General features: G+C 37.9%; 1 protein-coding gene across 2 annotated transcripts in view; it reads right to left on the bottom strand.

Annotated features, from left to right (window-relative positions):
* Positions 1–26,804, bottom strand: part of SPATA6 (spermatogenesis associated 6) — a 121,386-nt gene extending 94,582 nt beyond the window's left edge. The window contains exons 1-3 of one of the 2 annotated variants that reach the window (XM_070592592.1): positions 26,459–26,804; positions 7,994–8,131; positions 6,758–6,806 (exon numbers count right to left, since the gene is read on the bottom strand). In XM_070592592.1, coding sequence (XP_070448693.1) covers positions 6,758–6,806; positions 7,994–8,131; positions 26,459–26,509 — 238 coding nt within the window. In that variant the 5' untranslated portion in view covers positions 26,510–26,804. The remainder of the gene's footprint in view (positions 1–6,757; positions 6,807–7,993; positions 8,132–26,458) is intronic. The other variant, XM_070592583.1, reaches the window with a different exon arrangement.
* Between the last annotated feature and the right edge of the window lie 614 nt (positions 26,805–27,418).

The following is a 27,418-nucleotide window of genomic DNA, read 5'->3' as shown; positions in this document are numbered from 1 at the left end:
ACAAACAATTAAAATAGAGCCTCAAAATAAATATGTCAATCTGGGTCCAATTAGGAGAGAGAACCCACACAGGGAAAGTTTAATATAAAGAACTATAGACTATAATGGGAGTTAAAGTAATGCAGCATTGTCCAGGAAGATGTAAAGAGAACTTAAAAATACAGGCACAGCAGACAGAAGGAGCAGCTATTACTCCAGGGCTCAGACAGTGCACCTGAGGAAGAGCTCTCCGAAGCTCTCCTCCTCAGTGCTGAGATCCAGAACTTGTCAGAGAGGGTACAGCCTTGGCTCACTGAAAGAGAGAAAAGTTGCTCTAGTGCCATGCCGGTAGAACTTACTGGAAACGTGCCTAGGTAATTTGTCAGAAATCATCCCTCTAGGGTGCCAGGAAAGCTATGCACAGGGAGGTGTTTCACCAGAGGCACTTTACCGCAAAAGCACCTGAAGGGGGACGGCTAAAGGAAGCTGCTATTGGCCACCACGTACTGCAGTACCTGGGCACCAGAGCAGCTGTAAGGGCGGCAGAAGTCTGGTGCTGGAAAAGGCAGGTGCAATGCAGGAGGCTGCCAAGCAAGCACAGCAGCAAAAGCACCTGGAAGCAAAACCCTTTCCCTCTGCCGTGTTACTCCAGGGCCCTCTCCTGCGCAGAGCTTCAGTGCCAGCCGGAAAGAAAAGAAATATTTAAAGGGCCCAGATCAATTACCACAGAGCAGACCAGAAGACTGAATTTGGAACTGAGGAGCAATAAATCAACAAACAGCACATTACATGAAGCAAAAACTGATATAAATGTAAGGAAAAACAGAAAATTCAATAATTATAGCTGGACATTCAAATGCCCTTCTTTCTGTAACTGATAAAACAAACAGACCTTCTCTCCCCGCCAGAAATAAAATCAGCAAGGAGTAAGAAGACTCGGACATTATCAACCAAGTTGACCTAAATGACTGAAATAGACTGATACAGAATAAGTCAACCAACAACAGCATAACACACCATTCTTTCCAAGTGCACTTGGAATATTCTCAAGGATAAGCCTTAGGATAGGCCATAAATAAGTCTCAATAAATTTAAAAGGATTGAAATCTTATAAAGTATATTCTCTCACCACAACAGAGTTAAATTAGGAACCAACATTAAGAAAAAAATATAAGAAGTCCCAAAATATTTGGAAACTAAAGAACATATATCAAAAGAACCCAAAGAGCAAGGAAGAAATCACACAAAAATGTTAGACAATACCTTGAAATTAATGGAAACAAAAAATAAACATCAAAATTCAAGAAATACAGCAAAATACAGCAAAAATGTGTAGAGAGAAATTTATAGCTTTAAATGCTTAGATTAGAAAAACAGAAATATCTAAAATTAATCATCTAAGTTTCCATCTCAAGCAGTTATAAAAGGAAGAGTAAATCATGCATAAGTAGCTAGAAGAAAGGAATAATAAAGATCAAAATGAAAATCAATGAAATGGAAAAGAGAAAAATAACAGAAAAATCACTGAAATAAAAAACTGGTTCTTCAAAAATATCAACAAAATTGATAAACTTTTTGGCTAAACCATCCAAGAAAAAGAGAGGGAAAACACAAATTATCAAAGTCAGTAATGAAAGAAGGGACATCACTACTAATCCTGTAAAAATCACAAGGATCATGAGGGAAAAGTATGAACAACTTTAAACAAACAAAGTAGACATCTTAGATGAAATGGACAAGTTCCTAGAAAAATACATACACAAGAGTTAACTTAGGAAGAAACAGATATATAATAAGAATTTGATATAGTAATTTAAAACCTTCCCGCACAAACACAAAAAGTCCAGATGCCTTCACTGGTGAATTCTAACAAATATTTAAAGATGACATAATATCAATCCTATACAAACAGGTTCAGGGTTCAACATAAATATATAAAAACAATTTTATTTCTATAGAATAGCAAAAATGAACTTAAAAAAGTAAGAAAATTCTATTCATAATAGTATCAAAAAGAATAAAATACTTGGGATTAAATTTAACAAAAGAAATACATTGACCTATATAATGAAAACTCCAAAACTTTGCTCAAAGAAATTAAAGATAACCGAAAAAAGAAAAAAATGGAATGACACATGTTCATAGGTCAAAGATTTGATAGTTTATGAAGGTAGTTCTGCCAAAATATATCTCCAGATAAATTATTTATTTTTTACAGACATTTGGATGGACATTTGGATTGTTTCTAGTTTTTGGGTATTATGAACAATTTTGCTGAATATATGGATATAGGGTGGGTTGTATGCTAAATATATGTTTAACTTTTTAAGGAAAATGTCAACCTGTTTTCCAAAATTATTGTACCACTTTACATTCCCACTAGCAATGTATGATGGTTTCAGTTTTTCTACATCATCCCCAAGACTTGATATTTTCAGTCTTTTAGAATATAGGCATTTTGGTGGGTGTGTAGCACAATCTCACTGTATTTTTTTTTCTCCCCAAAACCCCAGTACTTAGTTGTATATCCTAGTTGTGAATCATTCTAATTCTCCTATGTGGGATGCCACCACAGCATGGCCTGATGAGCGGTGTGTAGGGCCACGCCCAGGATCTGAACCAGCAACCCTGGGGTGCCAAAGCAGAGCACTTGAACTTAACCACTTGGCCATGGGACCGGCCCCAATCTCACCGTATTTTCAATTTGCATTTCAATAATGACTAATGATGTTGAGCATCTTTTCATGTGCTTATTAGCTATTCATATATCTTTTCTTATAAAATGCTTATTCAAATCTTTTGCCCATTTTTGAATTGCATTGTCTTCATGAGTTGTAAGGTTTTTTCTTTTTTAAAAATATTCTAAATATAAGTCCTTTATCATATAAATGATTTGTGAATAATTTCTCCTACTCTGTGGCTTGTCTTTTCATTCTCTTAATGCTTTCCTCTGAAGAACAAAAGTTATTAAGCCCAATTTTTCTCTTATGGATCACATTTTTGGTGTCATATCTATGAAATCTTTTTTAACCCAAGGTCACAAAAACTTTCTCATAACTTTTCTTCTAGAAATTTTATAGTTTTATCCCTTACATTTACGCCTATGGTTCATTTTGAGTTAATTTTTGTGCATGCTGACAGGTAAAGGTCTAGTTCTTTCTTTCCTTCTATTCTTTTTTTTTTTTTTGGTAGATTTTTTGGTAGATCCAGTTGTCCCAGCATCACCTGCTGAAAAGACTACCCTTTCCCCTATTGAATTGGCTTTGCATCTTTATTGAAAACTAATGGACTAAAAATGTGAAGGGTTACTTCTGGACTCTCTAGTCTATTCCATTCATCCAAATGGCTATCCTTATGTCAATACCAGTCTTGATTACTGTAGCTTTAGAGTAAGTTTTAAAATCGAGTTCAGTCTTTCAACTTTGTTTTTTGACTATCTCTAGGTTCTTGCATTCCATATAAATTTTAGAGTCAGTTTGTTGATTTCTACATAAAAGCTGGCTAGGATTTGATAGGAAGAGTGTTGAAGAAGAATAGTGTTGATAGAAGGAACATTAAATCTAGAGATAAATTTGGGGAGCACTGCCTTCATAAACTATCAAATCTCCGATCTAGAACACGCCATGTTGTTCCTTTTTTTTTAGATGATTTTTAATTTCTTTCAGCAATTTTTTGCAGTTTTTGGAAGGGGAAAAAAGTTCCATAAAATGGAATATTCATCAATAAAAAGGAATTAACTACTAATACATAGAGCAACACGGATAAACCTCAAAAATATTATTCTAAGTGAAAGAGGCCAAAAGACTACATATTATATCAATCCATTTATATAGAGAGACAGAAAATAGATCAGTGGTTGCTGGGAACTGGAAGTGGGCATAGGTTCACAACTGTATAAATTTTCTAGAAATCATTTAATAGCAGTTACCATGGGTGAACTTTGTGATACGTAAAGTATACCTCACTAAAGCTGTTAAAGTAAGAGAAAGAGAGAAGAATGACCTTGCCTTTCCTATGAGAACTGTATTGCAGGGTAAGCAAACTGCTGATAAGGAAACTTTCTTTTATAAAAGAGTTCCAGCTAATAAATACAGAAAGAATGACAATATTAGAAAAATCACATTTTGTAACCCTTAATGAAAAGATGGACCTCAATGGATGCTAAAGCTATTAAATGAAAGGCTGACGAGAAACTTTACAATGAAAGAATCAGGCTGATGCTGCCTGAAGCCAAACAATCAACCTTAACATCACTAAATTTATGACAATCAGACATTATATACCACTTGATATGATGCAATAATAAGTACACAGCACCAACTGTGAAGGATTCTTGCCAAAAAATAAGCCTGAATCTAATTAAACTTCTAGGTCTAATTAGCATTTTACATAATATAAGCGGTAAACAAGATAAACAACACTTTAAAGAAGCAATCAGCCAATCCAAACCGTAGGACACTCTAAAGGACCTGGTTTGTCTAACATGCACAGCATTAAAAAAACAAAAGTGACAGACACTATTACAGAAAAAAGAAACTTAAGAGCTAACTAGTCGTGTACAACATGTGACTCACACCTTGATTGGATCCTGACTTAGCAAACTAACTGTAAAAAAAATATTTTGGTGACAAGTGGGGAAATCTGCATAATGATTGTGTATTTGATGTTATTAAGGAATTATTATTAATTTTGTTAGATGTGATACCAGCAAGGTGGTTCTCTATATACTTTTTTTTTTAAAAAGTCTTTATCAGTTAGAGGTCATGCCAGAGTATTTGTGGTGAAATGATGTATGTACAGAACTTGCTTTTAAATATTCCAACAATTTTTTAAGTGGCAGGGTGAACATGTAATGGTAATATGTGGAAAATTGCTGAAGCTGGGTAATAGGCATATGGGACTTCATCATTCCATCCTCTCTATTTTTAGAATGTTTTTAACTTTTCATATTAATAAGGTTAGGGGACAGAAAAAGATTGCAAAACTGAGAGGGGGAAAACAAAGTAAAAGTAGAAGGGGCCCAAAGCTCACAAGAGAGGGCAGGGATGAAGACTGCTGTGGACATCACCCGGAGATAGGTAAGACATGAAGCCAAGTCTTTGCAGAGTATCATATAAGGAAAGAAGGGAAAAGAGATCAGAGAGGTGAAGCCAGTGAAATGCCAATATTTAAAGACAGGGCAGAGAAAGACGAATTTGAAAAGGATACCAAAAACGGGAATGTCAGTGGTGTGGGAAGAGACCGAAGAGAAAAACGGAATCAGGGACATCAAGACAAGAAAGTTTCTAAATAACAATAACCATTAAGTACTCTTCTTATGCCCTCAAATTTCAAATCAAATAAAACAAAATTGTGTTTTTTGAACAGGAGAATTTCAGAATGATGAGAGAAATAATTATCTTCATATTTGCTAAGCTACACAATTCCCCACACACTGAACAAAATGTTGAGGAAATATTAAAGTCATACACTCACTAGCACCAAATTGCCACCTAGCTAGGCTGCCATAGCGGAAGACAGAATACCAAGTGCCAGAAAGGTCATAAAAAATAAATAAGATACTGACACTGGCCATAAAGAGTTCTCTGGAGAAGACACACTAAACTGGAAGCTCCCTCAGCGTAAGACAACGAGCAGCCCTATTCCTCCTGTGTGCCCAGATTCCAGCATGGTGCCAGGTGCCGTGTTTCTACACTGCTAGTGTCCCAACAGGGTGCGGAGGGGAAGGCGTAGAGGAAATGGCTGACACTGATGATGCCCAATGTTGCTGGCCTTCTGAGCCACAGTTATATATTAGACCAATATGGTGATCCTGGATCCCTTTCTATTAACAAGGATAAATAACAGAGCTCTTCCTTTCAGAACCAAAGCTTGCATAACTTACTCCCAAATGTATTCCTTTGCATTGCTGCTCTCACAAACAGTCGTCCCTTTTGATAGTTGATTCCTAATACTTTCAAGAATTTGTTGTTATCCAGAACCTTGAAAATCTCTTTCAAATAATTTTAAAATATTTCAAATATTTTATTTTTAAATATTAAATATTTCAAATAAGTATGTCAAATAATTAACATATTGAATGTAATGCAAAATGCAAAAGCATACATATTTTAAGTTACCATTACTTCAATCATCTATTATTTACGCTCTTGATTTTCAATACACTAAGGTTAAAGACTTTTTTGCGTGTGTGTGAGGAAGATTGGCCCTGAGCTAATGTCTGTTGCCAATCTTCCCCTTTTTGCTTGAGGAAGACTGTTGCTGAGCTGACATCCATGCCAACCTTCCTCCATTTTTTGCATGAGGGATGCCACCACAACACGGCTGAAAGAGTGGTGTATATATAGGTCCACACCCAGGATCCGAACCCACAAATCCTGGACCACCAAAGCAGAACACACGGACCTAACCACTACACCACTGGGCCAACCCCTAAAGACATATTTTTGTTTGTGGAGCAAAGTCCCACCTAATAAGAATCTCTATCCTTACATCATAAATACTCTGTATCATCTTAATCAGTAAAAAGTTCAGATAAATCTTTTGTTTTCCATAGACCAAACACAGAAAAAGGAAAATTTTCCAGCATCTCTGCAGCACATGTATTTTTTATTATTTCCAGGTATACTTCGAAATTCTAAAAAGTGCAAAAAAAAGTCTCAGGTCTGGATTTTAAAAATTCTATTATTAGACCCTTTTAAACTTTTATCTAAGCCTAAGATTAAAAAGTATAATTCTAAAATGTCTTAGAATTGGGAAATAAAAATTAGAAACTCACATTCAAGCTGTGCAACCACATCTCCAGGGTCTACTGCTTCAGGGAACACCTACAGCGAGAGAACAGAGAGGCAAGCAGGAAGAAGGGGAAGTGAAAGAAAGATACATATAAAACAGTCTTTGTTTCTTTACTCTCGTTCCCAAAATATTCCTTTCCCAACCAAGAAACTTTTGACATTACTGAGAACTGTCACTTCCTCTCTGCTTCCCACGATCACTATGGAAGATTTTACAAACAAACAAACGCTACAGCCGGCTCTGCCTCCCTCTCCAACTTCGTCTGCTAGCACTCTTCCCTTTGTTTGTTACCATGGTCTTACTGGCCTTCTTGGTGTTCCTCCAACTCATCAAGCTTATTCCCAACAAGAAGCCTTTCTATTTGCCATTCCTCTGCTCAGTATGCTTTTCTCCCAGACCTTCAAATAACTGATACTGTCTCATAATTCAGGCTCAGTTTAGATGTTATTGCATTTCTGACCATCCTTTAAAACAGACAATCCTCCTAATCCCTCAGTCCCTTTCTGTCCCCTTACCCTCCGTTTATTCCCTTCATGACACTTATCACTATCTAAATTATATCATTTCTCTGTTTACTTGATTATTGTCTGTTTCTCCTATTACAGTGAAAGCTCCAAGAGGGGAGGATTCTCGTCTTGTTTACCAAGTGCCCAGAACAGCACACAAAACAGAGCAGGAACTGGGTAACTACTTGTGGAGGAAAGGAAGAAGGAAGGAGGAAGAAAAGGAGGAATGGAAGGACGGGGGGAGAGAGAGAGGGAGGGAGAAGACGAAAAGAAAAGGAGGAAATAAAAAAAGTGAGAAATATGATTGGTAATAATTAACCAAAAGCAGCAGTTTTAGAGGAAAAAAGAAAAGAGACCAAAAGAAGTACCACAAGACAGCCATAAGTAAACTATGACCTATTCTCACCTATTAATATCTCCTCTCTCTTTGTTATGAAAAATGCTTTTTAGAATTCAAGGTGCTATATTTTACATAAAACCTGCTAACACAATTTTAGACATAAACTGATCTATCACTAAAAAACGCAATTGATTCATTGTATTATATAACGCATATTTATTTTCAAGCTTCCAAATTTAAGTTACAAAGCTCCTTTTGAATTAAGTCAAAGTATGCAGTCAGCAATAATAGTTTGTGTTCTGGGCTTTTACTCAAAATTTGGAACTGCTTTGATTTTTTGCTTGTTAATATGTGATCTGCTATTTGAACTCACCTTTTCAAACACCATTCTGGCATTGAAGACCAGTGGAAAGGTGGCTGGGACACATTGTGTCTTTTTGTATTGGCCAAACACACAGATGCTAAGATAGATGTCCTCCTTGTCTTTCAGTAGCACTCCTGGACAAGTTACCTGAAAGAAATTACAGAGATGATGTAACTGCTTTATGTATGCCCTCAACTATCCCAATAAAATCACTCATAAAACATTACATAAAGAAGCTAGTCTGCTAAGCTAATAAAAATACGCACAAATAAAAAGAGAGAGAGAGATTCCCCTGTTTACAGAGTTAAATGAAATGCCTTTATAACTTCCACCTGTCTGAGAAATCTATGATTTTCCGTTTGGTGACTTGTGCTGTATTCAAAGCTCCACATTCTGGCTCTCGGGACAGACACTAATAGATTTAAACAGTCAGCCTTAGGCACCCACTTTATGCTGAATGCTGACATAAAGCTATTCAGCATCATTTAATCACAAAGGATTAAACTCAGCAGAAATAAAGCACTATACTAGAGGACAAAAAAATAAAGAAAAGAAAAGAAAAAGCACAAATCTGACCTGTACTACCCTAAACAGCAGCGCACACACACCCTCATGAAAAGCAATATGACAAAGTTTCAAAGCCAGTGAATTATAAGTTTCTAGCCCAATGAAATATTTTTAAATATGAAATTGCACTTAACTATCCTCATGACAGATAGAAAGTATAGACATAAAATGTGGGGTTTTAAAAGAATACACAGCACTGTCTCTGCAGTCCCTGCCATGTTCATTGTCAGTCATCAGCCATACCGTTAATAGGATATTAAAGGTTCTCTAAGATTTGAATCCAACCTACCCACATAGCAATATCACTCAACACTCCCTAATAATACAACCAAAGTATATTTTTTATTGTCCTCTGAACACACACATTACTTTCCTGTCTCACAGTCTTCCATTATCTGGATTTCTACTCCTTACTACTCCACTCCATCTCCTCTCCATTTACTCTGCCACTTCCCAAGGCTTACATCAACTGCCATCTCCTACAAGAACCTTCTCCTGATTCACCAGCTATTTCTATTCAATTCAATCCAGTTTAAACATTTATTATGACTTTACTACACCGAAGGTCCTCAAATTAACGATGGTTCGATATAAAGATTTTCGAACTTTACAATGGTGTGAAATCGATACACATTCAGTAGAAACATACTTAGAAGTTTGAATTTTGATCTTTTCCCAGGCTAGCGATATGCAGTAAGATGCTCTCTCCTAACGCAGGGCAGTGGCAGGGAGCCACAGCTCCCAGTCAGTCTCGCCATCATGAGAGTAAACAAGTACACTTACAACCATTCCATACTCATAGGACCATTCTGTTTTTCACTTTCAGTACAGTATTCAATAAATTACAGGGGATATTCAACACTTTATTATAAAACAGGCTTTGTTTTAGATGATTTTGCCCCACTGTAGGCTAACGTAAGTGTTCTGAGCAAGTTTAAGGTAGGCAGGGCTAAGCTATGATGTCTAGTAGGTTAGGTATATTAAATACATTTTCAACTTAAGATATTTTCAGCTTAGGATGGGTTTATTGAGATGTAAACCCATCATAAGTTGAGGAAGATCTGTATTCAAGTAGTATGTTTTAGATTCTCATAGCATTTTGTAGTCCTCATAAGGGCCTAATTACTGTCTCCACGTATTTTAATTAAGTGGGTACATCTTACATCTTCCGATTATAAATTCCCTGATGATAGAAACTTTATTTTCCTCATCAATGTATCCAAAAACACAGACTTTCAGTATTAAGAAGAAGCTTAGAGGTTATCTAGTACAGTTTCAGACTTTTTATAAACGAAAACAACAGAGCCCCAAGAAGGTGTAGGTGACTTACTTACTTAAAGTCACACAGTAAATGCGTTAATACAATACATTCAAAGTGCTTAAACAGTGCCTGACAGAGCATTCAACCAACGCTAGCTATAGTTAGACTGAAAACCATTACCATCTGCCATCATAACATAAACTACTGCAATGAATAAACGACTAAGGCATCACATCCCTTTGCACATAGCAGTTAAGATTACTTTCTAAGTCAGCTATTTTGACTCCATCTACTTTTACCTCTTACTCTATTTCCCACTTTTGTCCTAATATATTTATTCCCTATTGATTATTAAAATCCATTAAAATCAAGATCCTCAGCAAATTTCATTCTATCCATCAGCTTCTTTTCCTAATGTGCCTCATTAAAATCAGACCTGTTAGAGACTGTCTAAATCTGTATTATTCACTGCGGTACCTCCTAGCCACTTATGCCTATAGTTGTGACTAGTCCAAACTGAAATGGACTGTTAAGTGTAAAATACAAGATTTGGGGGATTTTGAAGGCTTGTTCAAAAAAATTTTGAACACTCATTACAAAAAACAATATAGAATATATCTCACTAACAACTTTTATATTAATTACATGTTAAAAGGATAATACTTTGAATATATGGATTTAAATAAAACTATTGTTAAAATTAATTTTATCCACTTCTTTTTTTTTTTTTAAAGATTTTATTTTTTTTCCTTTTTCTCCCCAAAGCCCCCCGGTACATAGTTGTATATTCTCCGTTGTGGGTCCTTCTAGTGGCATGTGGGATACTGCCTCAGCATGGTTTGATGAGCAGTGCCATGTCCGTGCCCAGGATTCAAACCAACAAAACACTGGGCCGCCTGCAGTGGAGTGCACGAACTTAACCACTCGGCCACGGGGCCTGCCCCTATCCACTTCTTTTAACTGTTTAATGTAGCTGTAGAAAATTTAAAATTACATCTTTGGCTCTAATTTGTGGCTCATATTATATTTCTGTTGGACAGCACAATCCTAATTGTTTTCACTGGAGACTGAGTCTCTTTCCAATTTGTAAGATATGCAAGAAGCCATGACTTTTTTTTCTCATCCATAATTCTACAAATTCTGCCATCCTTTAATGAAATACTCAGTAAATTTCCAAAAAAAAAAGCAGGAAAAGGGGGTTAAAAAAATCAGATGGAACAAATAGAAAATAAATAGCAAAGTGATTGACAACCCAACCATGTGGATAATTATATAAATGTAAATATTCTGAGCATTCTAATTGAAATGCAGAAATTGTCAGGTTGGATAAAAAAGCAGGACATGATACAGTGTCTGCAAAAAAAAAAGAAAACCACTCTAAAGGTAAAGAAACGTATAGAAAAAGCACTTTCAGAATGGTGGAGCAAATACCTCCAAAAGTGAGCCCCTCTATAAAAGCAATGAGAACACTACCAAAAACTATCAAAATCAACTTTTTATAGTTCTAGAAATTGACCAGAGGCTTGCAACAATCTGAGGAGCATTTATTCAAGAAAAATAACTGACTTTTGATAAAAACAGTAATACAGTAGTGTTTTAACATACTCTATTCCAAATCCCCTCTACTTAGGTGTTCTGTACCCTTGAAAATCAAACCTTACAATCAAGGTAGCCATAAGAACCAGCAGCCTCACAGCCAGTGGAGGACAACAGGGTTAGAGTTCTGTCCCCAAAGCTCCATCCCCAGGGAACTGCCATTATCTGACCTGTCTGAAAGTGACCTGCAAACCCCACTCACAGAACTTCTCTTTATTTGGCCTGAATCAGAGCTTACTCACTGCAAACAGCCTTTCCCCCAAGGTGTTTGTCAAAAACAATCAGCAGCAATTGTTTAACATCACAGATGCCTGAGGCAGTGATCACAATTAAGGCAAAAAATAAGCTGATCAAAAAATTTAAAAGGCAAATCACATGTGTGTGTGGTGGAGGTGTGTGTTGCAGGGGGTGTCTTTGACAAGCAATGTTACATTATTGGCAATTTAGAAAGTCATGCGCATGTGCAGGGCTGTGTGCACGCCTAGAAATAACCCAAGGAAGCCCTAATCTCTCATCTCTGGCTGACCCTGAGGCTTTGGGAAAGTTGGAAGTGAAGGCTAAGACAGAGATGTAAATTGTCTGCAGGGCATAGAAAGCATGCCCCAACATGCACATACACATCCTCAGCAAAGGCTCAGAGACTTATTGGTTCAAGATATTTAAGAAAATATAAGTCCAGTCATTAGTGAGCCATGAAGCTCACTGAGCAGACACTTCAGTGGCCATACACAACAAAGAATACAGACTTTTCAGAATACAGACTTTATTTAACTCAGGAAATAACTTAAAAAACACAACAGCAAACAATAAACTCTGGGAAACAGAAGTCTGAATAACAGAGTTCCACATTATATTATTTAAAATGTCTAGTTTTCAACAAAAATTATGATATGCGAAGAAACAAGAGTATGGCCCATACACAGGGAGAAAAGCCATCAACATAAACTGTCCCTGAGGAAGACCAGAAGTTGAGCTTACTAAACAAAGGCTTTAAATCATCAATTATAAATATGGACAAAGGACCAAAGGAAATGTTGTCTAAAGATCTAAAGGAAAGTATAGCAATATGGTAATGATGTCTCATCAAATAGAGAATATCAATAAATAGAGAGAAATCATATTTAAAAAGGGAACCAAATAGAAATTCTCGAGTTGAAAAGTACAAAACAGAAATGAAAATTTCACAAGAGGAGCTCAAGAGCAGATATGAGCTGGTAGAAGAAAAAATAAGTAAACCTGAAAATACGTCATTTTGAGATTATCAAGTCTGAGGAACAGAGAGAAAAAAGAATAAAGAAAAATGAACAGTCTCAGAGACCTGTGGGACACCATCAAGCACAAAACACAGATATAATGGGAGCCCCAGAAGGAGAGAAGAAATGGCCAGAAAAAATATTTGAAGAAATAAAGGATGAAAACTTCCATAATTTAAAAAAAAGCAATTTACACACCTGACAAGCTCAAAAAACTCCAAACCACACACATCATAATCAAATTTTCAAAAGACAAAGATGAAGAAAGAATCCTGAAAGCTGCAAAGAGAAGTGATTCAGCAGGCACCAGAAATCTTCAACAGGATTAACAGCTGATTTCTCATCAGAAACATGAGGCTAGAAGGAAGTGTGATGACTTACTCAAAGTGCTGAAAGACGACTTTCTTTCAAACAAGAATTCAATACCCAGAAAAATTTTTCTTCAAAAAGGAAGGGAAACAAAAACATTCTCAGATAAACAGAAAAAGATAATTCATCACGGCAGAACTTCCCTACAAGAAATACTAAAGAGAATCCTACAGTTGAAATGAAAGGACACTAGACAGTAACTCATATCCACAAGAAAAAAATAAAGGGAACCACACAGGTAAATATAAAGACAGTATACATGTTTTTTCTCTCATTTCTCCATTCTTATTTAAAATAAAATTACATAAGCAACAATTTTCAAACTGTGTTGACAGACTTATATGTATAAAGACGTAATTTGTACAACAATAAAATCATTAAGAGGAGGAGAGGGAACGGAACTAAACAGAAGCAAAGTTTTGTGTACTATTCAAATTAAATGGGTATTAATCCATACTAGACTGTTATAAATTAAGAAGTTAATTGTGAACCCCAGGACAACCACTAAAATAATAACTCAAAAAATATAGCAACAGAAACAACGGAATTAAAATGGTACACGAGAAAATAGCTAACCCAAAGGAAGGTACTAATGCAGAAACAGAGAAACAAAAAAAGACATAAGCCATACAGAAGACAAATAGCAAGATGACAGACGTAAATCCAACCTCATCTGTGATTACATTAAAGGTTAATTGACTAAACACTCCAATCAAAAGGTACAGCTTGGCAGAATTGATTAAAAACTATAATCCAACTATATGTTGTCTACAAGAGACACACTTTAGATTGAAAGTCACAAATGGGTTGATAGAAAAAGAAGAGAAAAAATTTACTATGCAAGCAGCAACCAAAAAAGAGCTGCAGTGGTTATACTAATATCAGACAAAATGGACATTAAAACAAAAAGCGGTACTAAAAATAAAGGACATTTTATAATGACATAACTAAACATATATATGACACATATTTCAAGCAGACATAACAATTACAAATATACATGCACTTAACAGAGTCCCAAAATACATGAAGCAAAAAAAGACAGGCACCTCTCCAAAGAAGACAAACAAGTGGCCAATAAGGACATGAAAATATGTTCAACACCATTAGTCATCATGGAAATATAAATCAAAACCACACTGAGATAGCTCTTCACACCCACTAGGACGGCCAAAATAAAAAAGATGGACAAAGACAAGTGTTGGGGAGGACACCAAAAAGTTGAAACCCTCATACATTGCTAAAGGAAATGTGAAATGGCACAGCCACTGTGGAAAAAATTAAACAGTTACCAGCAAATCCTAGGTGTGTCCCCGAGAGCACTGAAAGCATATGTCAATACAAAAAAATGTGTAGAAGAGTATAGCAGCATTATTCATAATAGCCAAAAAGTGGACACAACCGTAATGCCCATCAACTCATGACTGGATAAGCAAAATGTGGTATATCCACACAGTAGAATATTATTTGGCCATAAAAAGGAATAGAGTACTGATAATACATGCTACAACATGGATGAACCTTTAAACACTATGCAAAGTAAAAGAAGCCAGACACAAATGGCCACGTACTGTATGTTCCATTTATAGAAATGGCCAGAATAGGAAAACCCACAGACCTAGAAATTAGACTAATGGTAGCCAGGGGCTGGGAGGAGAGGGAGAATGGGGAATGATAGCTAATAGTACGGGATTTCCTTATAGGGTGATGAAAATGTTCTGGAATTACTGGCGATTGTTGTACAACTTTATGAACATACTAAAATTTACTGAATTGTACATTTTAAGAGTGGACTTTATAATATGTAAACTATATCTCAATTTTTAAAAAATTAAAGATTCAAGATAAAAGCAACATGACAGAAAAAGACATACCATGCATTTAATAACCATCAGAAAGCTGGGATGGCTATCTCAATATGACATAAAGTAGACTTCAGAAAGAGAAAGACTACCAAGGTTAAAGTGGAACACTTCATATTGATTAAAAATTTGATTTACCAAGAAGATATAACAAAATTAAATGTGTAACCACCTAATAATACAGTGTCAAAGCAAACGAAGCAGAAAATTATATAACTGAATTTCAACACTTTCCTCTCGGTATCTAATAAAATAAGGAGTCAAAAAATCCTTAAAGGTATAGGAAACGTGAACATTCAAGTAATTTGACCTAATTGACATTTACATAAAACTCCATCCAACAACAGAAGAATAAACATTTTCTTCCAAGTGCTTATGAAAACATTCATCAAGATAGATGATATTGTGAGCCATAAAACAAGTCTCAATAAACATAAAAGGACTGAAATTGTGCAAAGTATATTCTCTAGTCACATGAAATTAAACTAGAAATCAATAAAAGGAAAATATCTAGAAAAAAATACAAACATTTGGAAATTAAACAACATATTTCTAAATCATTCATGAGAATCAGAAAAGAAATTACAAGACAAATTAGAAAATACTTTCAACTGCATGCAAATGAAAAGACAACATAACAAAATTTGTTAGATATAATTAAGTCACTTCTAAAAGATATACTATAGCATTAAATTTTAGAAATTCCCTTCAATTCTTTTACTGTAGAAAAGGCATTTGACAAAATTTAAGACCATTCACAATAAAAGCTCTCAGCAAACTAGGGACTAAAGGAAATTTCCTCAACTGGTAAAGAATGTCTACGAAAAAGACTGGACCAGATATCACACATAGTTAATGTTGAAAGACTGAATGCTTTTGCTGCAATATCAGCAGAAAGGTAAAGATGTCCACACTCAACACGTCTATTCGACAACGTGCTATAGGTTCTACCGATATGAAAGGACAAGAAAAAGAAATTTAAAAATAAAAAATAAAAAGAACTTAGATTGAGGAGGAAGAATCTATTTTCAGACAACATAATTGTGATCTACAATCTACAAATATACTACTAGAAATAATAAGGAAGTTTAGCACAGGATATAAGTTCAATACACAAAAGTCAATTCCATTTCTCCATACAAGCAATAATGCTTATAAAATAAATTTTTTAAAAATATCATTTACAATAGCATTAAAAACTTAGGTATGCACTACTTAGGCATAAATTTAACAAACTATGTGCAAGACATGTATACTGAAAACTACAAACATCACTGAAAGAAACTGAAGACCTGAACAGGTGGAAAAGTATACCAGGTTCACAGACTGAAAGACTCAATTGTTAAGATATTAATTCTCCCAAAATTGGTCTATAATTTCAGGGCAATCCCAAGCACTAGGAAAACCAACAGAATGGACATCAGGAGATCACTTCAAATGAAAATTAATTTGCACAATCTGAAAACAATTTTAAAATAAGTATTTAGGATCTTTCATCTACAAAGGGAAAAGATTCCATTAAAGAAAACTATGAAATTAAAACCGATAAAAATGAAAATATTTGGCAGATTTAAAAAGAGACTAAGTGAGATTCTTGGAATATGTAGTCAATGAAGTTAAAAATCTCAATAGAAAAGATAAAAAATTAACTTAATAACTAAATAAGAACATAAAACTGAAGAATTCTCCTAGAACAAGAAGATATAAAAATAAATATCACACCAAAAAAGCACTTAAGAAACATGAGGAATAGATAAAAGTTCCAATATCCGTCTAATAGTACTGTCAGAACAACAGTGAGAACAGTAGAAAACAATATTCAAAGATATAATAGGTAAGAATTTTCCAGAACTGAAGAAACCCATAAATTCTTAGATGAAAATCACACACCCAGTGCAAAACAAAATAAACTGAAATGAATCCACAGTTCTAAACATCACAGAGTACTGGAAAACATCAAGGACAAAGTGAAAACACATCATCATAGTGAAGATTTTAATATATCTCCATTACAACTTGGTGGATCATACAAACAAAAAAAAATTAATATGGAATTGAAGATATTCAGAGAAAATAAACTTGATCTGATAATGGCAGATAGAGCCCTACATCCAACAAATGAAGTGATATATTATTTTCAAGTAAATGGAGAACATCCACAACTGGATAACTGTTCAGATGCAAAGGAAATCTCAACAGAAATAATCGATATCATGCAGACCTTGTTCAATACTCCAATGTGATTAAATTAAAATAGCACCATAAAAGACAGTATGTATACATATGTGTAGGTATGTATGTGTGTCGGGGGTGGAAGGGGAGGAGTATTTACACACATACACATCCTTGAAATTAAAGCAAACTCCTAAATAGCTCATAAGCTAAAGTAGAAATCACAAAAAAAATTATAAAATATTTAGAGCTATATTATCGATCCTTTTAGGACACCAGTTAAGCAGCACTTGAAAGTAAATCACGACAGATATTAAAACTGGAAAAACATTGAGAAATGCAGAAGAATGATAACACAAAATTCAGAATAGTGATTAGCCAAAAGGAAAAAGGGAGGAGAGGTTCTTTTAGAGAGGGAGATACAGGAGACGTCACCTTTATCTATAATGTTTTACTTCCTAAACTGGTGGGTGGCTACATGGGTGTTCATTATGTTACTCTTTATAACTTTTTGTATGTCTGAAGTATTTCAAAATAAATGTTTTAAGAATAAAAAATCTAAAATTAATGCAATAAGTATTTGACTCATAAAGCTAAAATCTACAAACACAAATGAAAGATCCTAAATGAAAAATTAGCCAATCAAATTGAGCAAAATAGAGTAAAAATAATCATCCTGACTAAAAAGACTTTACCATAGGAAGAGAAAGAGTGCTACATCACAAAATGTGTCCTTTTCATAGACTATGGGAACAATATTATATAATAATCTTATTATATTGAGAAAAAGCATTCGATATAATTCAATCTCAGGATATTTTTTAAATTAGGAATAGAAGAGAACTTTCTTAACTCAATAAATGAAAATCTTACAGCCAATCTTATACTACATTGAACTATATGAAATTGCCTTTTTTTTCCCAAAGTGAAAAAATGGTCCCATGTCCGCAATTTCATAAGATTCAATCTAATACTTACTGGTGAAACTTCAAAAGCATAACTTAAAATAAAAAGACAAGTATATCTAGTACTATTCCTATTATTTAACATTATACTCGAGATTCTAGTCAAGGACATAAGTAAGATAAAGGAAAGAAAAGAAAAAAGATTGTATAAAAGAAGTCAAAACTGTCTTTATTTGCAAACAACGTGATTTTCCACACAGAAAATCCAAGTAGCTATTAGAACTAATCTGAGATTTCAGCAACGTTGCTGAATACAAAATGTGCAACAAAGACACATACAAAAATATTCATAGCAGCACAATTGGTAATATTCCATCCAAAACTGGAAAAAATGAAAATGTCTATCATCAATAGAATGGATACAGAAGAAATGAATAGATAGTTCTCCAAAGAAGACATACAGATGGACCAACAGGGACATGAAAAGGTGCTCAACATCACCATTCATCAGGAAATGCAAACCAAAACCACAATGAGACATCACTTCACACCAGTTAGAATGGCTATTATCAAAAAGACAAAAGATAAGTTTGGTGAGGGCATGGAGAAAAGGAAACCCTAATGCCCTGTTGATGGGAATGCAAACTGGGTACAGCTACTAGGGAAAACAGTATGGAGGTTCCTCAACAAATTAAATTATGATCCAGCAATCCCACTTCTGGGTATACACTCAAAGGAATTGAAATCAGGATCTCATAGAGATATCTGCACTCTCATGTTCACTGCAGTGCTACTCACAATAGCCAAGATATGGGAACAACCTAAATGTCCATCAAGAGATGAACGGATAAAGAAGATGTGGTATATATACAACGTGATATTATTCAGCCATGAGAAAAAGGAAATCCTCCCATTTGTGACAATTTGGATGGCCCTTGAGAGCATTATGCTAAGTGAAATAAGTCAGACAGAGAAAGTCAACTGCTGTATGATATCACTTATATGTGGGATCTAAAAAGAACAAACTCAGAGAAACACAGCGGAGTGGTGGTTACCAAGGGCTGGGGGTAGGGAATGGGGAGACACGGGTCAAAGGGTACAAACCCCCCAGTTATAAGATTAACAAGTTTGGGTATCTAATGTACAACATGGTGATTATAGCTAATAATACTGTTTTATACACTTGAATGTTGCTAAGGGAGTAGATCTTTAATGGTAACTACGTGACAGGATGGAGGTGGTAACTAATATTACGGTGGTAATCATTTTACAATTTATAAATGTATCAAATCAACATGTTGTACACTTATACAATGTTAGGTGTCAATCATATCTCAATAAAGCTGGGAGAAAAACACAATAAAATGGATAAAGAACTATTGCCTCACAAAACAACAGAAATACATTCTCGCAAGGAAGTTAGATGTAAAAAAGTTCATTCTGGAGAGAGATTTCGAAAGTTCAAATTAGGCTATGAAGTCAAGAGAGTGCTTACCCTGGGGCGGGGAGGCGGGGCAGGTGGAGTGGCTGGGAGGGATGGACCGCAAGGGAGCAATCTGGGGGGCTGATACTATTCTAATTATTGATCTCAGTGGCGGCGACTACACACTTGGGATTTTTGCACTTTCTGAATATAGGCTAAAGTTCCGTAAAAAGATAACTTAAGAAATCAAAAGCATTCTTTCTTTTCCAGTGATAAAAAAAAAACACGCATTTATTAAGGATAGTAAAAACAGGGGCCGGCCCAGTGGCAAGGTGGTGAAGCACGCATGTTCCGCTTTGGTGGCCCGGGGTTCGCCGGTTCAGATCCGAGTGCGGACATGGCACCACTTGACAAGCCATGCTGTGGCAGGCATCCCACATATAAAGTAGAGGAAGATGAGCACAGATGTTAGCTCAGGGCCAGCCTTCCTCAGCAAAAAGAGAAGGATTGGCGGAAGAGGTTAGCTCAGGGCTAATCCTCCGCAAAAAAAAAAAAAAAAGATAGCAGAAACAAGTAAAAAAAATAACTTCAACTAGAAGATCTTTGAAATTTACATTACATATGATGAATAGGTTAGCATCCAAAATATATTCAACAACAAGAAAAAAAAGAACTCTTACATTCCTAAAGGACAAAGGATATAAACTGGCTATTCGCAGAAGAGGACACCTCTAGGACTGGAGACTGGAGCTATGCAGCCACAACCCAAGGAGTGCCCAGAGCCACCAGAAGCTGAAAGAAGAAGGAAGCCTTTCGCCCCCAACCTCCCCAGCCCCCTGAGGGCATATTGCTCTCACCATAGCTTTGTTTTGCACTTCTGGCCTCGAGAAATGACAGAATAAATTTCTGTTGTTTTAAGACACCAAGTCTGTGAAATATTGATATGGTAGCCCTGGAAACTAAGACAATTCCCTAAGACTCAGTAGCTCTATTTCTAACTCTATTCCCTAGAGCACTGGGTCTCAATTCTATAAGACCCAAAACCCTACTTTTACAAGAAATAGTTTGCAATTTATCTATACACATAACTAAAAAATAAACCAATGCCCTAACTGAAAAAAAATACAGAAATAATTTATAATAAAACATATATTTCTATACGTGAATGCTGAGGCAGGACTAAGCTAGAAGATTTCATATTTGCACCTATACACAAAATCTCCGTGAAATGGACAGCTTCAAAAGCAGAATGATAGGTGTCACATATTGGCAACTCAAACACAAGCAGTGCTGCCATTGCTGCAACAATTTTCCAAAAAAGTAAACTCTTAGCAGAGTTCCAAACAAAACAAAGTACATTCTTTCCTCAATTTACATAGTAATTGTATCCCTGGAAAATTCACTGTATTTTAAAACCTTTAAAAAAAAGAAAAAGACTTGTGTTTATAAATAAAAGTGAGTTACGTTCTTAATCTCTAATAATTATACACAGGTTTTCAACTACATATGTTATGTAGAATTCTAGGTATTCAAGTCATGCAGAATATCAGATAATTAACACCAATAGGACCCCCCAAACACTCTGGTGAGCAAAGCTAGCCCAACAAATTTCTAAAATTCTCTCCAGGGCACAGAACTTGCACCTGAGAACAACTGACACATAGACACCAGGAGATGTGTACAAAAATACTCATTGCAAGATTGTCTGTAATATTAAAAAGGGATGGGGGGCAGCCCCATGGCTGAGTGGTTAAGTTCACATGCTCCACTTCAGTGGCCCAGGGTTCGCCAGTGTGGATCCTGGGTGGAGACCTATGCACTGCTCATCAACTCATGCTGTGGCAGCATCCCACATAGAAGAAGTAGAATGACCTACAACTAGGATATACAACTATGTCCTGGGGCTTTGGGGAGAGGAAAAAAAAGGAAGATTGGCAACAGATGTTAGCTCAGGGCCAATCTTCCTCATCAAAAAAAAAAAAAAAGAAATCTTCCTGGGAAACTATCCTTGGGTGGGTTAATAGTCACTAAAAAAAAAAAAAAACCATTGGTATTTAAAAGTCCATCAATAAGGGAAAAAAAATTAAATCACTGTCATATAAATACACAGCATTATACAGGAATTAAGGATATGAACTAGATCTGCCAGAATCAACACTGACAAATTTCAACAGCGAAGTAGAAAAACTAGTTTGCAGGATACATAAAGTATGATATATTTGTGTAAAGTTTTAAAACAAACAAAATGATAGAATAGGTTGTACACAGACATACACAAGTATATAGTAAAGTAGAAAACCTGAATGAACAGAATACACTACAACTTCAGGATATTGATTACCTTATTCCTAAGAAGGGAAGGAGGAAAATTGGGGTGAGGAAGAAGTACAAACTATAAGAGGCCTTAACTATATCCGTAACATTTCATTTCTTAAAAACAAAAATCTGCAGCAAACACGTAAAATGTGGCTTTTGTTAAACTGAGGGGTCATGGCATTCAATTTTTTTTTCTGTAAGTTTCAAGTATTTTATAGTTAAAGTTTTAAAAAGTCTATATTCCAGAGAAATTTACCACCAACCATATTTGAACCATAGTGCAAGTGTGAGTGAGACACCATTGCACAGAAACCTGGATAAGGACCACAAAGGTTCAGATGAGCAGTGACTGAAAACGACCAAGATCTGTTCGCCCCAGTGCTCTCAACAATTTGAGCGAGGTAACGTGAGTGAGTAGAAAGAAGAAAAACTGGGAAATATGTATATAAACTACCCCCAGACTGACACCGTTCAGGTAAAGCAAACAGCCGGTTTCATTGCCCAGGCATTGCGCCTTACTTTTCTATCTCCCATCTCTTCCTTCTCTTTTCCCAAATAATCTCATGAAAATTGAACTACTGAATAATGAAAAGAAAAGAGAGAGAAGCAGCAAAAATCTTTCAAGTGTTGAAAATATTAAAAGTGTAAGTGATGGGAAACATAATTCTTTTGCCGCTCTTTAAAAACAAGTTACTTAGCACATCATATCATTCTCCGAAGATTCCCTGAGAAAAGTTACACTTTCTTCCCAGCAATATATTTTCTCTCAAGTCATATGGCTCTGTTGAGCAACACAAAATGTGTTATATACCAAAATCTTTCATGTTTACTATGCTCTTGTTCTCATATTAACACACTATTAAACATATGAGATTGTCGCTAATACAAGACTGCAGCAAAAAATACACATGGAGGGGGAGAAGGGAGAGGAGAATGGAGTGCCACACTTTCAACAGGCATGTAAAAATAAAACATCTCATTTCCAGTTTATAAGAATTGGGAACAAATTAAATGTCACCACAAAGGGAAAAAATTCAGACAATAACACAACATGGTATATTCTATATCTGAGCCTAGTCTCTTCAAAAGATAATGTGCATAAAAGACTTTTTACAGGGGCTGGCCCCGTGGCCGAGTGGTTAAGTTCGCGCACTCCGCTGCAGGCGGCCCAGTGTTTCGTTAGTTCGAATCCTGGGTGCGGACATGGCACTGCTCATCAGACCACGCTGAGGCAGCGTCCCACATGCCACAACTAGAAGAACCCACAACGAAGAATACACAACTATGTACTGGGGGGCTTTGGGGAGAAAAAGGAAAAAATAAAATCCTTAAAAAAAAAAAGACTTTTTACAGGAACGAAAGTTCATAGCAGCTTTATCCATGACAATCACAACCTGGTAACATCCAAGTAACCATCAATAAGGAGAACAGATAAATATGCTGTGGTATACAAATACAGTAGACTACTACTCCACAATACAAGGGAACAAACTACTGATACACACACATGGAGGAAGCTCAAAATCATGCTGAGCAAAAAAAGCCAGACACAAGATATCGCATACTGCATGGTCCCATTTGATATGAAGTTCAAGTCCTGGCAAAGGAATCTACAGTGATAGAAATCAGTAGAGTAGTTCCCTCAGCATGGGGCTTGACAAGGACACAAGGGAACTTCCTGGGGTGATGGAAGTGTTTTAAATTCTTGATCTGAGTAATGATTATATGAGTGTATGAATTCATCTAAATCCACTGGGGGTAAAAAAAAGAGGAGACATCGTCAGAATGAAAAATTAGAACTGCTTCGTATTAAAACGGACTAAAAAGACCCAACAACCAAATGCAAATGTAAACCCTGATCGGATACAGGTGTGAAAAAGTTAACTATACAAGTCCTTTTGGGGACAACTGGGTAAACTTGCGTATGGACTTGATACTAGGAAACTCTAATTATGCTAAGTGTGATAATGGTATTGAGGTTATGAAGAACAACATCCTTATTTTTAGAAGATGTATTTAGGGGCGGAGTATCATACTATCAACAATTTACTTTAAAATTTTCAGCAAAAAATATTTTATACATTTACATATGTACAGATAAATTGAATTAACGTACATAGGCCATGGGATAGCCATTCATTGTACTATTCTTCCAACTATTTCCTATGTTTGAAAAATGTCAATCAAAAGTTGAGGGAAAAAGAATATGCCAACTTTTCTAGATATAGAGTGATCTCCAGGATAGACTAAGTGAAGAAAAACAGCAAAGTACAAAATAGTTTCTATAATGTCAGCTACTGTGTAAGAAAGGAAGGAAAGGAAAGAAAATACATGTGAGGGGAGGGTAGTGTGTGTGGATCTATGTGGTTATATTACAAAACGAAATATTGGAAGAATAAATCAGAAACCAATAAAAACGGTCACCTACAGCAGATGAGTATAGGCGGGAAATAGGTTTGAGGTGACAGGGCTGGAAGTGAGATTTCTATAAGTACATTATTTTAGATAGTTTTGACTTTTATACCATGTAAATATAAAAAATTAAACTAAATGGAAAAGACAATGTGGAACATATTTATGGTCACATAATTCCTCTATTCAATCAAAGCCAAATTAATCTAGCTTGTTAAACTTGTGTGGTTATTAATGGTCTTTTTCGCTCCTTCAGAGCCATCAGCGCCATTTAACAGGGCTTTTGCTGGTCAGAAAACTTAGTGTCTTGTTGCAGATCTGCCCCTTCATAGCTGTGCAACTAGAAAATCACTAGCCGTGGTAAGCCTTGGTGATTTTCTCACCTGTAAAAAGGAATTAAATCCAATGATAACTAAGAGTTTTTAGAACTGTAAAATTCTGTGACAAACGTTTGTTGAAAAAAATTAAATAGGAATGTTTCCACATGCATAACCTCTTAAGCCTCAATAAACCACCAAGCTCCATTTACAGTCATTCACTTTCTGCTGTGCAACTAATACCGAGGAGAAGGAGCAGTGAAATAAAATTTATTTCTCCGACTCCTTCAGGCAGTAGTCAATTACAACAAAGCCCTTCCCCTAGGAAGGTCTGCATTGGCAAAGGCAGGCAGGAGGGACCAGCCAGTCCCGGCTGCACTCACCAGGCTGCAAAGCCCATTGGTCAGCAGAGGAGGAAGCGGCAGGCAGTCGTGAAGTCTGTCGAGAGGCTGCACGCCGCAGGAGTTTTACTAACTGCCAGGGCCCAGCGGTTTAGAAAGGTTCATGTATTCTTTTGCTAAACAAATCTTACTTTACAAAAAAGCTGCCAAACTTTGGAGCTGTGGGAGGAAAACATCTGAAAGTAGGGCTATAGAGAAACATCTCTGCAGCCTTAAAGACAAACTGAGCGTGCCAGGAACTTTCTGCTCCTCCACCCCTCGCTCACACGCTGCCCTACCCAGCCTTCCCTTCTTTAAGATCTAACGAAAGAGCTAAAACGGCTTGTGACTTTCCCAGGAGGGTTCATGGACTGTGCTGCAGCGGCCTCCCGTTACTGGAAGGAAGGACAGCCAGGAAAGGGGGGTGAGGGAGAGGGGAGGTGGGACGGGATGCTGCAAGGGTGGGCTCCGTGGAGAGAAGCCTCGCCAGCAGGGCGTGCAGGAAGGAAGTGAGGAGGTTTCTCGCTGCAGCACCCGGGGGAGAGGTGGTGGATATGTCAGTAACCCCGCCTCCCTCCAGCCCCAGTTTTGCTGGGAGGTCAAAGAGAAGACTGAGATGAAAGAAGACTTAAGTGGAAGGAGAGAAAAGGAACTGAAGGAGGAATTTTGGTTCCAAACTGCTTGTAGGTCTAAAATAGGGGCACAGAAGTTGTCCTAGGGGATTTCCTCTAGAGGCGGGCTCTCTAGAGGAAGGGGAAGGAGTCGGAAACCCTTGGAAGGGTCTTCTGAGATTACTAAGCGGGATGGAGTTCTCTCCGAGCGTGGAGAGGTCCAAGCCCTTCCTTGGAGGAAGGCCGTGGGGGCTCTCTGCCTCAGCTGGACTTGCACAGCGGGGTGGGGGAAGGATGTTCTCAGCAAGTGTGGAGAGCGACTGGGTGGGGCTGCAGGTCCTCTCTAGAAAGTTCAGAGAACTAAGTTGTGCCTTCCTTGGAGCGCCGGGAAGGATACAGGATCCCTCTCAGCGCCGAGAGGGTTTGGGGATTGGAGGGCCTGAAACCATTTCTGAGGGGCTGGCCCTGGGGGGGATGGCAAGGTGCTTGGACACATCCCGGTTGCTGGGTGTGGGATTCCACATTGACGACGGAGAGTAAAGGCCCCTTCACTGATCAGAAGCTTGGGAATTTGTCTGAAAGTGTCGGCCTGCAGTGATGAGGAAGGAAGAGTCCCCACTGAAGACTGGGGAGACGCGGCCAGGAATCCTCTCGCTACGAGAACAGGGGCCGAAGAGGACTGTCAAAAGACCCCCACACGCACACAACTCCTTGGAGAGTCGGGGCGGGGGAGGAGGGGCTTTCCGACGCGGTTCGGAAACGACGTGAAGGACCGGGCCCTGGAAGCGGGGACGAAGGAGGAGAGCGGCGGCGGGGTCAGACCTCCGCGCGCTGGGGGGGAGGGCGCCCCGGACCGGGACGCGGGGAAGACCCAGGGGACGCGGGGTCACTGCTCCCGAGGCTGACTCGGAGGGTGAGGGGGGTCTGGAGGTGACTTGAGGTTCTCGGACGCGAACGGAGGAGGCGTCCTGAGTGAATCCCGGGGGCTCCCTGACCCCGGCGGCGGGGCTGGGGCGCGACCGGTACTCACAGAGCGGATCTCCAGCGCCAGGGCGCATTGCAGCGCCTTCACCTTCGGCATCTGCGCGGGAGGTCGGCGGGGAGGGACCCCGGCCGCGGGCCCGAGTGAGGCGAGGAGACGCGGGGCGGGGCGGGGTCGGGGAGGAGACGAGGTGGCGGCGGCGGTGGCAGCTGTGGCCCCCAGGCCGGGGCCCGCGGTCCAGCCTGGGTCCCGCCCGAGCAGCAGCTGTGCGCGGGGCGCGGACCCGTTGTCATGGCAGCCAGGAGGGGCGGGGCCGGAAGAGAGGCCGGGCGGGGACGCGCGGGAGCCGCGGCGCGAGGGCGAGCGGCTGGGGGCGGGGCTCGGCGCACGCTGGGCGGGGCGGGGCCGCGCGAGGAGGCGGGGCTTCAGAAGGGGCGGGGCGGGTCGTCTGTGACATCAAACTGTTGGCCCAAAGGAGACAATAGCTGTTTGTGTAATGGGACAGTGCACTGGTCAGGGAGTTGGACTCAGGAACCCTGAGTTCCAACGTGGCGATGGCACCTTGGGCGAGTGGCGTTCCTCTCCGGCCTCAGTTTCCCCAACTGTGAAAGAAGAATAATTGTTATTAGTTCTCTTGTTTGGATTTCACGATACAGTTTACAAAGCCAGTATGAAGAAACTGAGGATTAGAGAGGAGACTTGCCCAAGTCAAAGTTTGAACCAGGATTGGAAGTCAGGAGCTCTCAAGGAAAACATCACTTGCGTCCCTGAGAAGAGGTCTTGAATCAGATCGTCACGTTCTTCTTCCTAGTCCCCAATTCTGTGATCCTCTCTTTGTTAGTGTGGCCCCCTCTCCCTTCAGGGTTTCCTGTCTGATTCACCTGTGTATGCATCTCAATGTATGTGGCTTAAAGTGAACCGTCAATGAAGGACCAACATTAAAACCAGTTGCACAGGGCCTAGGCTGTAGGTCATCAAAGATGAAAACAATCTAAGAGATTGCTCAAT

The sequence above is a fragment of the Equus przewalskii genome, chromosome 2, assembly GCF_037783145.1.
Source record: "Equus przewalskii isolate Varuska chromosome 2, EquPr2, whole genome shotgun sequence".
In the NCBI taxonomy this organism is placed as follows: domain Eukaryota; kingdom Metazoa; phylum Chordata; class Mammalia; order Perissodactyla; family Equidae; genus Equus; species Equus przewalskii.
The sequence above is the reverse complement of the archived record's forward strand: the minus strand, read 5'-3'. Positions and strand labels throughout refer to the sequence as shown.